Here is a 16677-nt window from a genome sequence, read left to right as displayed (position 1 = left end):
GAATTAATTGAACAGCATCTTTCGATGACCCAACTACAAGATTTTATCTTCTCCCTTTGCCAACAAGTCCACTGTGCTGCATAATTAATTAGAAAACAAAGGCAGCTCGGCGGGGAAAACAAAGAGAGCAACAAGCAATCACTTTCGCAATGGAAAAATAGAGCAATATCCAAGTGCGGACTTGTGGAATCCACCGAGCAGTGCAGTCGCTACCGGAGAAGGCGGAAGCGGAAGTGGGCGGAAGTGGAAGTGGGCTGGGGCCGCCTCTATTGCCCGCCGCAAGATGGCGCTGCGCACTTACTTTTCTGCAACTTGACAGCGCTCGAAATGAGACAAGTGGCAACAGCACGCGCAGCAAAAACAGAAAAAGGGGAAGAAAAACTCAGACAATGGGCCAAAAGTGGGTGGTCCAGCGTCAAAATGCTAATGCCCATGAGAACGGGATGCAGGGGGGGGGCAGAAGGTCGAGCAGAAGGTCGGCGGTGGGGCGAAAAAGAGTGAAATGCAATCGGTTTGTTGCCATGGGAAGCCGAATGCGTTTGGCCCTGCTCTATTTGGTAATTTATGTGGCGACATTCTCGCCACCCAGAGCCCCACCAGGACCCGCAGTTCTTGGGTTGTTGGGTTGTTTAGTTGCTGGCTCGCTTGGTTGTTGTCCCTGCGAAGGCAGCCGCAAGAAACGAAACGAAAGCTGACGGGCAGCATTTTTGTGACAAGCGCACAAGTTACACGCTCCAGTGTGCAGCCAAATGGCAAATGTGTGGGGGCGCTGGGATGTCAGGATATCGCCAACGGATGACTGACCTGTTGGCTGGTGGCAAGTGAGTTAGAAAATTAAAAGCACAATATGCTGCTATTTTTAGCTCCTTCTTTCACGCCCCCATTGACAGACTGACAAGCGTTCGGAGGGCTTGAAGAATACCACAAGGAGGCACCCAAGATTTCCTTTCCTTTATAGATGAATGAATGATCCCCTTAGAGTTAGAAAAACAATAATGGCAATGAGAAAAATAAACGTCAATTATTATTTTTAATCACACTTGATTTAATATAAATACATACAATATTTTAAACAAAATATAAAAATAAGAAAAATTACACATTTGTTCTACAATATGCACTTTTGCCACAGTAGCTCCAATCTTTGTTTTTAATCTTATAGTACAAATAAAACATGGTAAAATGGCCCCTGTTTGGCCATGAATCATATTTCATTTGATATCTGAATTCCCCACCTGATGTGGCACTCATCGCTGGTACGAGTTTAGCATATAAAGACCATCCACAGTGATTTATGTTGGGAGGGGATATTCCTCAGCCACAGTGTAATTTAAAGCGTTTAAAGATGTAACCACGTTGTACTTATTTTTATTTTTGTCAGATTTTTTCGCTGTACCTGGTGTGGAAAACTTTTTCTGCTAGCGACATTTTCTTGAAGTTTTCGTGGCTAGCCGCCCGCTGGCGGCGGCTGTTGTTATTATTATTCAGTTACTCTGTTTATACAGGCAAGATATTCATACATTCATGAATATATATAAAGCACGTATCTCCCTTTTGGCGCTGCCCCAGCACACAGGGCGAGAATTTGCATAAGCACCAGCGTACAACAATAACAAGATGTGTCTGTGGGCTTGCCAAGGAAAAGCGGGAGGGAAAGCCGGGAAAGCATCCGCAGATAGCGCGATGAGATGCGGCTTGGTTTACTTTTAAATTTGTACTATGTGCAATATACCCTGTGCATGTGGTCGCACTGAAAAAAATACTGCAAGGTGATTTAAAGAAAAACTATATTTCATATTCTTGATTCCTGGACAGAGACTGCGATTTAACAATAAATATTCCACAGAACTATATTAGCAGCAAATTTAATTTAAATATTATTTTTCAGTGCACCTGAGTATGTGTCATGTGTATGGTACAATTTCTTCGTCTTTGGTCGCACGTCTATATGTGTGGGGATTTATCTTGCCTCAGTCCTCCCAGTAGCATGCATGTTTATAAAATTGTCTAAATTCCCAGAAGTTGATTTAAACTTTCTTCGCTTGCCACGTACAATCGTGAGTGTGTTTGCTGGTATTTTTCCCAAAATACAAAAAGAAATGTGCCTTTGTTAGTTAGATGCCCGGTGGTGCTGCTCAGGACTCTAATGCAAGTATCTCTTTTGGGCTTCCTGTTTTTCCGACCCACCTCGCGTATACGTTATATTTGTGCACAAACCTGTTTGTGGCTGCTGCACACGAGCACAGAAAAGCGGAAGTATCGTACAATGTATGGTTGCTATTTCACCGGTGTCCCTTTCATTGTGGAAAATGCCAAAAAATGCACTCAGCTATTGAAATCTGAACCGATGTAACGCCTGCATTCGTGCATTTGTCCTTATTTTTTTGAAGTTTCTATTCGAAAATGCTGTACCTGCTCGCTTGGATATTAGATAAGCCCACAAGAAAAGGCTGTTCCCAAAACCCTGACAGTGAAAGAGAAAGTCGTTGTTATGGAAAGACAAGAAAATAAGGAATATAAGTGCCCAAGAATAATATTGCTCAAAAAATTTAAAGAAGGCCCTGGGGAAACTTGTCGCAGCACTACCTTTAATAAACTTCTTTGAATGCATTTCAAACACAACTTAAAACTAGTCCGTGTTAACGAAGTGACGTCCAAGACAGCTCGACTGTGAATAATTTATCAATCGTGACAGAATCGTTTATCCGAATTCTCTGACCTCAAAATGATAGTCAATTCGTTCTGTGCCTTTTAATGGAATATAATTAAATTTGATTTAACATAAACAATTCGTGCCTCGGTCAAATTTCAAATGGATACCAAACTAACAATGACGTTAGTGCATTAAGTTATGAGGCCATGTTTTCAATTTGAACGCTTTAACCAAATGGGTTTTTCGATTTGAATTAAGTGATGGTTTTGTTTTTGATTTAAGGCAATTAAATAGTTTTTATGTTGTTGATTTGCTGTGGAATTGTCAATGGTTTTATACGGTTATATACATAAAATGCCATTTTTAATTTTGCACTTGAAGGTTAACTCCTCAGACATGTTTATACATCCTATATTTTTAATAATATTATGGTTGTAAACGTGGCACGACCATATATATTTATCCTGCTCTTAATGTACATCTAGCATGTCTTATAGGCTCATCGTCTTAGCCCGCTTGCAGGCCACTTGGCCCACTTACCCACTCGTTCCGACGTGATCCACCTAATCTGCTTTGCAACATCTGTTTATAATTTCAGCCGAGAGCAAATAACCCCTGGGCCTATTTGGAATTGCACTTGACTGAACTTTCGCCGGCGGCGAATGAGCGAATGAGCACATTCGCACTGTCACCCACTCAAAGGACGAAAGCTTTAACCAGCTAACCACTTGACTCAAGTGTTTGCTCACTTTGCGGGCTGTCTCCACCCCGGCAACCTTTCTCCTACTTTCTCCGTGCCGTTACCGCTTCGGTTTTGCGGTTACTGCTCTTTTTTTCGCATATGTTTTGACACGCCTTTTTTTGCGGGCCCAGATGTTTTTGTTCTCCAACAATTTTCCTCGTTTTTCTCAGTTTTTTTGTTGTGTTTTGGCCCCCTGGCCTGCCCTCGTATTGCCATTGTCTGTCGGCTTTCACTCAGTTTATTTGTACTCATGCATCATAAGGGTTTAATGGATTTGCGTTGGCCTAGGCAGGGGATCCCCTTCCCGCTGCCTGTCTGTTTTGCATCATTTACCCACTTTTCACACGCCCCTAAAAGCAGCAAGCAGCGTGTGGGCCTACGCAATGATTATCATATTACGGCCATTGTGTCTGGAGCTTCGGTGGGAAACCACACCTCTCCTCGGCGCCCGCACTCACCACTTGGCTTTATGACTTTATTTTCGCCTCCCCGCCTCGACGGCAGTTAATACATTTTTATAGACTTGCCAAACTACTTAACCATCCCACTTTCGGCTTATTTTCCCTCCTTGGGGCTGTCTCTCTATTAGCTTTTCGCGTGCTTTGTCATTGCCGTTAATAGACTTACTTTTCTCCTTGTCCCAGTTTTCGTGGCAAAGTGGCGACAGACCATTAAAGCCAACTGCCCACCTGACCAACTGAGGCCGACTTGGCCATAAAAAGATTGGTCAATGCCGCGTATGCGTAATGCGCGAGTACTGTGTAATTTATGTGAGAGTGGTCGAAGGTACATATAATATTTAATGACTGGGTGGGTTTCCTTATCCTAAAGGTGTTAAAGGAAAGTATAGCTCTGAGGATAATTTTCAATTACTTAAAGCAATGGGGTATTTGGGGTATTCTTCCTAATTTAAGAAAACTTAAATACATATTTGATTCTTGGTTAAAGGAATCATTTTAGGTCTGTAAAATAAACTTTCGTAATACTTTCTTTCCCTGAAAATTTTCTATAGTTCCTAAATTCAACCTAGAAACCAACCGTAACGAAGTACATTACCCAACATGAGAAGCGAGTGCTTATGAGCTGAAATGCAAAAATATTAATCTGGGGCTAGAACAAATTAATTTATGAAGCCACCAGCTAGTGCACTTAGCTCGAATTTCGGCTAAAAAGCTTCCGGCACTCTGTTTGCTCAGAAATTCCTTTTACATTTGCCAGATTTTTTGCAGACTTCAGCAGCATCTGCAGCAGTCAGATCGAGGAGAACAACAATGGACACCGAACTGGCTTGGGTTGGCCATGTACTTGGCTTGTCGTAGTCTGAATCTGTCCTTAGCACACATCAAAGGCATTATTAACACCGCATACACAAGCAGGGCTTCTGAATGATGCCTTCAAGCAGGCTCAGAGGCCAAAAACCCAAAACATGTGTCGTTGTCCCTGTCGCCTTCCCTGTGTGCGTAAGTATAAGTGGCTCTATGTGCCAGCGTATTTATGAGCCACTGTACCACGCTATTCCTTACTTTACAATATATACATATGCGTATATGGCTGGCAGGCACTGTGATACAGACGCATGTAAACTGCTTTTGGCGTGCATTAAGTGGTCTTAACTTTCCGCACATGGACATGCTTTTTGTGGTCTTTTAAATTATTTTTTACTCTCCTCCAGAGCGGGGCGGTTGGGTGGAGTACTGTTGCAAGTAGGTCTGTGCAACCAATAAAATTTATATTGGTCTGGGAGACCATATAATTCCACACGAATTTAATGTAATATTTGGCTTTAATTTAGTCCTTGAAAAAGATACCATACTTGATCACCATGTCTGGTTATTTATTATTTAATTTCTTTTATTTTTCACATAAAAACATGAAATAATATTTTTATTTTGTTAAAAAAAATCGAGAATGGTAAGTTCTTGAACAACTTTTTTAAAGCAACTTTTTACGTATTTATGGAAAGGATCCTTATGATACAAAATTCAACATGGCTTTTATGTTCCTATGCTCATCTCACCTTAATTCCATTCGTTCGCCCCCTCGTTTAGCTCTGTAACTTTATGCCCGCCCCTGTTCGAGACACGTAATCCTACCTATTTGGCTGGTCTGGGGAAACTTCAAATTTACAGCTGCCAATTTGGGAGTCAGAACCCGTCTGACCCTTTTCCTTTTGGCTCATCAATGAGCCAATAAAGTATGGTATGCTGCCGAAAAAAGGGCCGGCAATTGATGTTTTATTTTCTCGTTATGTGTGTGAGCCATACAAATGCAGTTTGGGAAATGTTTACCTCCACATTTGCCAAGCTTGTTTGTTCTGCGAAATCGGGTTAACGAAGAGGGATCTCTTCTGGCCAATTGAAATGCGTGCGGAATGTGGTTCGATGGAGACCAGGTTGCAGTTTTCGACAGCCACAATTAGCATCTGCTAGACGAGAATCCGTAAGGCAGTCAAAGAATTTTCAGTCGGAATGCCAGGGCCCCAGGATGACGAAGATGGAACTTGAGCAACCTGATAAATTGAAATTTGAGCCGAAACGTTCGTTAGTTTTCCATGACACTTTAGCCCAGATCCTCTCGCTTTTCCACTGGCTCTTCCGCAACCATCGACTGGCAGACTTCAAAGTTCGGCGAGTAATGAAAGTTGCGTGCCTCCTTGTCTGATGTGGTGGCAGTGCGACGAAGGACGAAGGACGAAGGACGAGGACGTGACGGCGTCAAGTCGCAAGGCGGTTGCATTCAAATTAAATAGCATTTTGATGAATATTGATTGATTGCCTTTGCCTTGGGGCAAATTAGAAGCGCAAACCGCATCGACAAAGTTTTTATTTGTGCGCCGCAAGCCAACGGTTGGCTAAAAGTTCAGCCTTCAGTTTTATAGCGGGCGGATTTGCAATTTCAATTTAATTTAAGAGGACAATTTAATTGGGCCTTCAGCTCGGCTTAATAAATTGAAAACAGACATAGGCAAATTGAAATTTTAAATAGGCATATTATATATTGTTCATTCGGCTTAGGCTTTGGAATTGTAAGGCGAAGATTATAAATATAAATATTAGTTTCCTTAGCGAATAGGAAATAAATCAATGCTTTTATTTAATAATTAGTTTAATATTATACTTAGCAAGCTACAAATTTGCAATTGGCTTCAACGTTGAAACTAAAACCTTAAAAATGCAGCTGCATAACTTTCATTTCTCCAGCTTGGCTGTGAGTCTTGTTGAATATGAAAGGACTTCCTGGGTGCGGAGGCAACGTTAAACCATTTTCGTAATGGAGGCTACAAAGTATTGCAATCTTCGCAGACGACGGAGGACAGAGGACCCACAAGGCAGGGAAGGCAATGTCCTCCGGACGAAACACAATGCAAGCGGCAACCGGAAATGAGTAAACAAGCGTCAAATAGTGAAAACAGCGGACCCAAGTACAATGCAATACCCAGTAGTCCTGGCTCCGTCCTCCACTCATCCACTCCTCGAGTCCTTTTTCGTGCCTCGGCACGAGAAAACAAATAAATGAAACATTAAACGAGACAAGGAGCAGCACCAAAGGGGAACACGGAGTGCTCCAAGGGGGTCGGAGGGGGGCAGGCGCCGCATAAGGACGAAAAATGAGCACCGAAGACAACAACCGGATATCCTGCAACTTTATAAGGAGCTCCCCGAAAAAGGACAGCCACGACGACAACGGCAAGGACAACGAAGTTTATTTTAACTTTTGATTTCCGCCTTTTTCGGTGGGACCCTCGAGTGCATTGGCAAATGATTGCATTGAGTGGCAAAGTTGCGCTTTCAAGAGAATATCGAGTGAGGCGGGTCGGCATTAAAAATGAATTAAACTCACAATATTCTACTTTTCCAAAGACGAACGACGAAAAGCAGTATGAAGTATAACGACTTTATTGTACCTGACAATGCTCTGATCTGCAAAAAATAAGTATCCTGTAGGCGACCTTAATAATGGTCTTGTAAATCGAACTAGTCTTTTTTCATTTTACTTTCCCTAAGCCGAATTAATTTTAAATAAAAATTTATCTTCATACATTATAAACTATTTATATACATTTCTAATGAAATGCATATTTTCTATTGTGACTTTGCATGTGTTTTATTATATTCAGAGAGAAGTTTTAAAAAATAATTCTTTTATAAAATACTGAAGAAATTTATAAAGATTCCTTATCCGATTATATTGTCTTAAATATGGGTCTATTTCATAAAATTTCCAGTAACGGGAAGATAAAGTGTAGGTTTTAAAAATTAAGCCCGAAATATCAACATGTTAGCTTTGGTTCTAATGTTTTTATACCCTTGGTCAGTTGGAATCGAATTTTAGAAACAGTCAAGCGGTCTGACTTTACACATCTTAGTATAACAATTGTCTATGCGAAAGTTTTTTGATCAATAGTTAAGCAATGCCGAAGCCCACAAGAATAGCTTCAGTGCTGTTCACTGTGTAAGAAACGTTTAGCCGATTATTCTATATATTTAAAATATTTTTTTCATTTTGTTTAGAAAATCGAGTAACTTGTCGGTGGTCCCCGAAGATGAGGACTTCGGGGATATGGAGGAAGGTGCTGGGCTGAAAAGTAACAGCAGCCTGAACACAAACTTAACACGGTAAGTAAAATGGCGTTGTTTTTTTTTAATAGAAAATGTTTGCACTTTTAATAGAGTTCAAACTTTAATTTTGGACTACAAGCAGTTTAGGGCAGCTCGCACTATTCAGCGCTATGCTCGAGGCTGGATAGTTCGCAGTCGTCATAGAAAACTCGAGCAGTCTGCGATCGTAATTCAGAAGTGGTGGCGTCGTTTCCAGGCCCAGAGGAATTTGCTTTTCGTGGTCGAAAAGGCATTGCAAGCGGCTATAATGGCCCATTACCAAAGAGCTGCCATCCTGATTCAGACCCTCTATCGCGGCTGGTGGTCGCGAAAGCACATCTTCGATCTTACTGTTCTGAAGAGCCTGCAGAACACTCTGGCCAAGGACCTCATACACACTTTGGTCAAGGACTTGCACTCGTCCAAGAAATCTGACCTGCTGCCTGGCGTTTACACGATACGAGATTCGCGGTAAATGCTTAAGATTTATTTGTAATTTTTTAAATTTTCTATTTTGTATCTATTTAGCATTTGCCTAAAAACATTGGAACAGCTGATGGCAACATTCGGATATCGGTATTATAACGCCCAGGCCTGCTATAAAATGAACAAATCTTTGGCGACGGTGGCCCAGGGACGAAAGACATTCAAGGCATCTGAATATTTGACTGATATACCTTATGCCGGATTTAATGACCGCGGCTTTTGTGTAAATAAGCAAGTCTCCAGTCCGAGCCTAAATCCAAGAGATAATGATCATTTTGAGTTGATTCGCACTTTTCTGGCCGGCTACCGAAAAATGGACATGTCAATAACGGCTAAGATCGAACAAAAAGCCATCAATGCTGCTGAAGAACTTCGTAAGAATGAGTTTGAATTTTATTATTTATATACCATTCTCATTCGTTGAGGTTATTTCTTCTAGGTTTAGAAAAAATTAGACAGAGGGACAACAAAAAGAAGAGTTTTGTGAAGCGCATTTTCCTTGACATGAAAAACTGGCACAATCCGAATGGGGAGCCATTTATTCCCAGCTTCATTTTCAAGAAAAATGACATGGTTGCAGTTCTGGATAATGCCAAAAAGGCCCTGGAAGCTGTGTTTGGTCAACTGGAGCCCTGTGTTTGTCCCACAACCGATGACTTAGACCACCTTGCCAACCCGCAATAGTTATTCTCAACTTTGTATATTTTCTATGCCTGAAATATATAATTGTAACGCTGTGAAAGATAAATTATTCCAAAATAAACGAACAGTTAAATTTAAGGGTGATTGTTTAACTTTGGACTAAGGCTTTTCTTAAGATGTGGAAAATTAATTTTAAAGTATAATTTGTGAGCTTTAAGGTCGAATAAAAAGCTGAAGAGTTCACATCTAAAGTATTTAGGCTATACTTAAAAATTGTTTTCATTTATATTTAAGGTTTATATATTTTGAAACCTTCTTCAACTTTCTTGTTTCTTGAGCTCCTGAAGCCAGACATCTCTCGACCCTTTATTCATGTGATTATCTCCGCTTTCTTTTTATTTATTCCGCACACACAGGCATAAGTAAGTTCAATATTGGCAGCAAATTAAATTTAATGATGTTTGCTGCTTGCAGCCAGAAGCAAAAAATAGCATAGCAGTAGCAAAAAGCCAAGCAGAAATTGCCAACTCTTGTAAATATTTGCGAACTGACGCTAATGAACTTGAGCATACAAATGGGGATCGAGCCGAGGGCCAGGACTTTTGGGCTTTGCCAGAGTTCTGCAGAATAATTTTCCCAAAAGATTTGCCAGACAGTCGATTGTGTCGTGTGGCTGGCTTTCATTAAAGAGTTTTTCCCACCTCCCCCTCTCGAGCGCAGTAAGATAAAAGGCGGCAGCAGGAAAAAAATTCGTTGCAAATAAAAGAAAATTGGCTGAGGAGCAAGGAACGTGTTTGCACAAAAAAATTCTTTGCTATTGATTATATGTATTTACACATTCCTCTCCTTTTTTCCTCACATGGCAAGCGCGTGGGTTGGCCATTGTGAGGCCACAACAGTCAACAGCTTTCGGATACATTCCATTTTCTCGATTCCAGGAAGGTCTGTTGGGGATCCAAGTTCGAGTGGAGTTAAACACTCGGGCTCGACTTGTTTCAAATAAATGAATCAGGTTGGCTGAGGGTTTTAGCTGTCAATCGAATTTCCACCTAAGCGTGAGCCGGTCCTATATTATTCAGTTTATTCCTGGAGTTCAAACCGGCAACATCTCCGGAACTAAGCTCTAAATTCTCAGTTTGGTTTTATAAAGTATTTTTCGGCTAGTTTTAAGCATAAAGTGAATAAATTTTGTATCCTAAACACCACAAATTACATTACACGTGTTGATTGGTCACAAGTGTAGTACTAAAGAAGTGAAGACACGAATTCGGATATGATGGCTCTCACTGCGCACACTGTGTTCCTGGTAAGAGGTTTATATTGCCTCTTGTCGCTAACATCAAATAACAATCTATTTCAGACCTCCATCGGAATCGTCACACCATTTGGATAAGCAATTTGGGAGCCCCTGGAAAACTCCTGTAACCCCTGAGAGAAGGCGGTGGAACGTATGACACGGCAACGTCTACTTTTGTAGCCTAGAGATGAAACGAAATACTCCACAATATAAGTGGTAAGCTCAATAACCCATTTTTCCACCGGCTTAAAATAAACTAAGCCCTATTTCTAAAGCTGCTAACCTAAGGGTCTCTCCTGGAATCTGGTAAATTCTGCAAACCCTGGAAAAGGCAGAGGAAAACGGTACAATATAGATGATCCTCCTTTACACAAATTGATCACATAAACAGACGTCTGGATTATAATATAATATTTTCATTATAATAATAAACAAACAATTTTACACTTCAAGGAAATATTTTTTTACTTCGAAGATTTTGAACTGGAGAATGTTAATTAGGCCGAAAGTGGGTCAGAAAAACAGCAGAGCCAACACGAGCTAAAAATAATGCTAGTCATGGCCGGCGAAAAAAGAATACGGGCAAAAGGAATTAACCCAAATATGCAAATAAATTTGCCAACAAAAATGGAAACAAGTCTGAGCCAAGTTGCACATTAACTTCCGCAGCTCATTAAGTCACTGTCAGCCCCTCGAGACGGGAAGCTGGCGGGGAAATATATATAAATTTATGTGACGCCAACTGGACGACAGGACGACCACTGTACAATCGACCAAGAACTTCGCTCCGAGCGGGAAAACAGCATAAAATATGGGAGGGAGGTGTTACAGACTGCCCTACGTATTTAGATAAATCAGCAGGGGTCGCAAAAAATCGCTGAAAAGGTTGGAATGAAAATGTCGGCGCTTAAAATGAAAAAAGACGGAAAACAAAAATCTGTTTTGGACCCGCCCACTTGGCCTCTAGTTTAATTGGGTCGATTCCCTTATTTTGCTTTTTATTTTTTGGCCTACATAAGAAATGTCTGGATTTTTGTATCGTTTTTTCAGCCATGCGAAGGTCATGAACTTTTTTCGGGGGCCGATGGTCAAGTGGCAGGCCAAGCTAATTAGCGGACGTTTTGTGGCTGCTCCCAGTTTAATTAAATTTTAATGTGACCTTAATTGAAATGCAGTTAGGAAGAGGAAACAAATTTAAATATATTAAACAGGAGTTTTAAATGCACTGACAAGTGATTTTTAAGCATTTTTATATAATATAACATTTTATTTGCAGTTTGTTGTAGAAAAAAATTAGAATGCTTTACTCACTTATTTAGTACCTAGAAACGCCGGCATTTTGTGGATTTCATTTTGATTTCGATGGCCGACCGAAAGTTTCTGTCTCTATCTTTTTGCACTAAATTGATTCGAAACCCGGATTGTTACCAACATCTAGATTGCACCAGATTTAATTAATTTGCTAGTCTCGTTGATGTTAGTGCCAGTGGCATAGTTGTCGGCCTTCGTCTATATAATTAAACACGCGCGCTGCGGAAAACTTACGACGAATAAACGGAACTATTTTAGATGAATCTGGCTTAGGGGAGTTAGTAGTACTCGAGTCTCAGCATCACTCATACGCTCACCACAATATCACTCATACGCCGCGTGTGACAAAGTGCATCGTAGAACGCAACTCTAATTCGGTATTCATTGTTTTTTCTCTGCTTTTGCAGCCTTGTCCACGAATTTTTGTGCAGTGCAGCTGGCCGGTGTTTGACTGAGATCCAATTCGTTGCGCGTTATCAATGAAACTGCTGATTTTTCTCGTCATCGTCGCCAGCATCGCCCCAGAAAGGACATTCCTTCGGGGCCACTCGGGTCAGGGCGCTCTCGCTCTCTTTCAATCACCCTCTCCGGCAGGACATTTTCTCTCAACTTAACGAAGGTGTGGAATGTCCTCAGAGAGAAATAGAAAAAGGGATATTTAACGGTTTGATTTATTTTAAACATTTTTTTTGCAGGATATTAAAAATGCATAGTTAAATTATCCGTGATAATTAATCTCTCGTATTTAGTTTGAGTCATATTTAAAATATAAAATATTTGAATAAAAAATATTTGATATGACTTTCTCCAATAGTGCATTTGAATAACAGCTGTAAGTCCCAACTCTGTTAATATATGGGGAAATATTTTATATATTTAAAACCAACGGCTTTTTGAGTCTTCAGAACCTGTTATATTGATGCTATTATCAAAAGTAATTGTGCTTTTTTATATAGTAATCCTGTTTTGTAAGAAAAGCCTAGTGAAAAAATGAAATTTTGAAAAAAACGAAAACTGGAAATGTTATTGTAAGATTTGTTTTTGTGACATAATCCATGAAAAGTAAGAGTAATTTTCATCAAACCATCTAAGTATAATTTTTTAAATAACAGCAAAGGAGATTAAGGAGATTTTAATTAATACCATAATAGCTTTTAAAAAATGTATGTGTTTTGATTTATAATATCAATTTTCACACATTTCCCAGAAGAAAATTACCTGCTCCTGCAAACATAATCGTTGGGTGAGGTTCAATTAATTACCCTTAATTAGGACTAATGCATTTAACGCTTAGTGCCGAGTCAAGGAATTAGTGTAAGCCCCCTATCAATGTTACCCCCTTACACGAGAATTATCGTAATACTCCAGCCTTTTCGCAGGGTTTTAAGACGCTTCAATATGTTTTGCCTTATTTCACATAAACCCACCCTCTCACCCGTCTACTTAAAGCACGGCAAATCTTTTATGACACGTTATTAGTTGGCCCTGAGCACAGGGAAAGCCGCGAATGGTGCGCCGCGGAGGGAGACGTATATATCCATGTACAAGTATTATACAGGCAGAAGGAGTGCCGACTCAGACGACGAGCTTTAATATGCTTAATGTAATTATGAGAATCGCATAGAAGGGCGCCGCATCCCTGCATACAAATGAAAGCATAATTCGCATCAAGAAGGTGGGTGTCAGGTTGTAAAAAATACGGGGGACCTCCGTTCCTGGGGCTGTCATAAAAACATATGCAATTTATATACGAACACAGTTTTTTATTGTGGCGCGATAAAATAAAGAGTGCATTTTAAGGACCCTCAATTAAATTCAAATTTACAGATACAATGGTAACTACATTTTTTTCCGTCCTGTGTATACTTTAAGACATTGATTTTAATATATAAATCTTTCACTCAGTGCGCTGTCTGGTTGGTTAATTGTTTTGACAATTCCATTTGCCAAGCGAGCATTTTGTTTTATTTCATACGCACCATTCTCCTGTAGAACACCTGACCCGCCATGAAAGCGGTAAAAACCTAGATATATACCTTCTACTTATATTTACATTATGCAAACATATTTATTCTTTCGCTACGAAATTCTTAGCGAAACTGACTTTGCGGCTAATGCAGATGGCAGGCGAAGCGAACCGTAAAATGCTTTGTAAATTATTATGCCAAGTCTGGAAATGGGGTGGGTGCTAAGACCCCTCATATATAAATATTTTTCCAGAGATAAACAAAGTATTTGCGCAGTGGGACGGCATGTGTCGTGTCATAAATTTCAATTGACTTATGAATATGGAGGGGAATCTTTTTTCCCATGGAAAGTTTTTAGCGCCCACACGTGCCTAAAAGCCGATGAATATTGTTGAAATTTATTTGCCATTTTGCTAATTCTCGGTGGGCCCTAATGCCTCACAAAATGGTTTCAGTTTGGGTGTAAGAGCTTTAGGAAAATTATGTTTTACCAAAAAATATATAAATTGAAATATTAAATTTCAGAAGACAAAATTCCTCCAAAACATCTTCCTGTCAAATCTCTGGCCGAAAACAATGCGCAAACTTTTAACCCAGCCTCTGCATCATTTTTATGTGGAAAATTTTGAGAACTGCCTAAGCGCCTAATGTGCCCCGCAGCTAAAAGTTTGAGCGGGGATGTGCGATTCCTTGGCCAGGACCTTCACACGCTTCCACACAGGCAGTAACACTCTGGCTCAGAGCACCCCAAAGGATATTAACAATAATCTAACCAAATTAACCCAAAGCACTAAAGTGTAAGTGACATTAAGTTAATTTTCGTGTGCGCCAGCGAAGGAATAAACGAGATGAAAAACAAAAGCAGTGGCAAATAGGGGGGAAACTTACGTTTTATTTTACGTATTTTGTGCTTTTTTCCTACCACTTTTTTTGTGTACTTTTTCTTTTGTCCCCGCTGCCGTTGGTTGCATCAACTGTGCAAAATTTCCCACGAGATCAATCAGCCACAGGCTGGAAAACAAGACTGGCAAGGTGGGGTTTTCCGGGTGGGAAAGCAGGCAGGACGAGCGGATCCTGTCGGTCCTTGTTGTGGTTTTTGTTGCTATTACTGCCTCCTTTCAAGTTTTTCCTTTTGTGTAACTTTGACCTGCTCTGCTCCCAGTGCTTTTCCTTTTCCCGCTGCTTTATTGTCTGCAAGTAGTAGCAGCTTCTTCCCGAACATATTCCTTCTTTTTGTTTTCACCTCTTGGCATTGGCCTTTGGAGTGTGCGGCTAATGAAGCGAGAGTTGATGAGGCAACTCGGGTCAGAGGCGTACAGAGTTCGCTGTTAGGGGGCGGGCTTACCAACTAGTTTCTGTCCCAAAGGTTGGAGGAAAATTCATCAGCATTTAGGCTTTTAGCGTAGGATTTAGAGCAATTTAATGCTACATTTGAACAGTTTGCTTTGAAATTTTTGAGTGTTATTCCGAAAGTTAAGCAAAAGTAATGAAATTTTAATCATTAATAGTCTTGATTTAAAAATTAGTTTATTATTGGCCTTGCTAGGCAGACTTCTAAACTTGAGCGAAAGCTAATGGTATCAAAAAAGTTAATTAGACTTTTATTCAATATATTTAGTCCCCTTAGGAATACCTCTGTCCTAAAATCTCATAAAAAACCAACCGGAAGTCCGGCCCACCACGCTAAAAGTTTTTTCTCATTAACAAAAACACTTCAAAGAGGGGCACAAGTCCTGAAACTAGGCGCTAATTGTCCCAGTTTATGCGTATGGGTATTTTTGGTCTTGCGAGCAGGGTAGGAAAATGTGCCAAGAAAGCCACTTGATTGATTAATGGATGTCAAGCGCCAGGGTCGAGGTGACAAGTGACCAAGTCAGGCTGTTTGGGGATTTGCTGCTGCTCCTGCTAAATGATGTGCCAAATTAGACACGGACTGGGGGGAAATGAGGTCGGCACCGGGGGCACATATCCCTCTCGGGGGTCAGAATCGGGGGCTCCCGATGCTCCCCCATTTCGAGCCAAAAGTGTTTGCAATAAACCGTCAAAATGGCGTCCGGCAAATGACAATAAAATTGCTTGAAGTTTCATTTCGGTGTGTCGGCACCCTTTCCGGAAGCATTTAATTTGGTGCCCCGCCCCCCATCCCGACAGAGTTTCTTGCACAACCTGCACTTCCGTCTACTTTTGCATTTCCGCTGCATTTCGTGGGACGACGACCTGGCCACCGATCTCGATCCCGGAATCGCCCCAGAATGGAGTTCGGGGTCCATTGCGGATGTCCGCGTGGCAATTTTAATGCAATTTTTATGCGCCCGCTTTCGGCTTCCGATTTTTTATTTAACCCCCTTTTCGGTCCCCTTGCAGTACCATTTCTTTCCTTCCTCTGCCATTTACTTTTTATCGTGTGCCATAATAGCAGTTTGTCTCTCCCTCGACTGCAGTTTTGTGGCCAGGGGAAATGGCAACCACGTCCTGCATCCTCTGGAGCGGAAGTCAGGTATGTAGGGAGCGGAAAAATTCGGTTGTATTTCGGTTTCACTGTGGTGTTGCTTGGGGTATTAGGTTGTCTAATAGCGTCCTTCATTACGGACTGAAAAAGAGATTAGTGCCCTGCATCGTCGTGGTAACAGGAACGTAACAGAAGTATAATCTCTCTAGTTTGTGGCTACCGAATGGTAATAGTTCTTGGCATAGTCCAAAGAAACAAAAACAAATCAACTCAATATTTAAATTAAAATTCCATAAATTTCTAGTTAATTAGAATGTTTTTAAAACACTTTTGTTCATATATTTTCAGTTTTTACTTCCTTGACTTGCCCAATTTCAAGCTCCTGATTGATCATAACCCATCTCTAGGCACTTGTCGCTTTGGTGGAAAATTTCCACTCAGAACTTTTAAACAGTTCCCCGGAAAATAGATGCAAAAAGTGTCATGGAAAATTTTTGCATAAAACCATTTTGCTTGCAGCAACCGCAAGACA

General features: G+C 40.7%; 2 protein-coding genes and 1 long non-coding RNA gene across 4 annotated transcripts in view; 2 read left to right on the top strand and 1 right to left on the bottom strand.

Moving 5' to 3' along the window:
* LOC108032684 (cell adhesion molecule 3) overlaps window positions 1-12209 on the bottom strand; it is a 56738-nt gene extending 44529 nt beyond the window's left edge. Inside the window, exon 1 of the mRNA XM_017106659.3 lies at window positions 11730-12209. The gene's annotated coding sequence lies outside the window, so the exon portion shown is untranslated. The remainder of the gene's footprint in view (window positions 1-11729) is intronic.
* On the top strand, window positions 7700-9259 carry LOC108032681 (uncharacterized). Of its 2 annotated transcripts, XM_017106656.2 has the most exons (5): window positions 7700-7847; window positions 7907-8011; window positions 8066-8464; window positions 8522-8853; window positions 8919-9259. In XM_017106656.2, exons 1-5 carry the CDS (start codon window positions 7807-7809, stop codon window positions 9161-9163), a joined length of 1122 nt encoding a protein of 373 aa, XP_016962145.1. In that variant the 5' UTR covers window positions 7700-7806; the 3' UTR covers window positions 9164-9259. The 2 variants fall into 2 exon arrangements, with proteins under 2 accessions (XP_016962145.1, XP_016962146.1); XM_017106657.2 differs by lacking the exon at window positions 7700-7847 and having other exon boundaries at window positions 8097-8464.
* LOC108032686 (uncharacterized) lies at window positions 10199-10875 on the top strand. The gene is made up of 3 exons (XR_001768635.3): window positions 10199-10427; window positions 10482-10634; window positions 10694-10875. It is a non-coding gene; the product is annotated as an uncharacterized LOC108032686 (long non-coding RNA).
* Window positions 12210-16677: the final 4468 nt, after the last annotated feature.

This window comes from Drosophila biarmipes, chromosome 2L (genome assembly GCF_025231255.1).
Source record: "Drosophila biarmipes strain raj3 chromosome 2L, RU_DBia_V1.1, whole genome shotgun sequence".
In the NCBI taxonomy this organism is placed as follows: Eukaryota; Metazoa; Arthropoda; class Insecta; order Diptera; family Drosophilidae; genus Drosophila; species Drosophila biarmipes.
Note: the sequence above shows the minus strand (reverse complement) of the source record. Positions and strands in the feature narration are given on the sequence as shown.

Coding starts and splice junctions, on each gene's coding strand:
- LOC108032681 (XM_017106656.2), top strand. CDS start 7,807: ATGCCGAAGCCCACAAGAATAGCTTCAGTGCTGTTCACTGT. Junction 8,465..8,521: donor TACACGATACGAGATTCGCG/GTAAATGCTTAA, acceptor GTATCTATTTAG/CATTTGCCTAAAAACATTGG. Junction 8,854..8,918: donor CAATGCTGCTGAAGAACTTC/GTAAGAATGAGT, acceptor TATTTCTTCTAG/GTTTAGAAAAAATTAGACAG.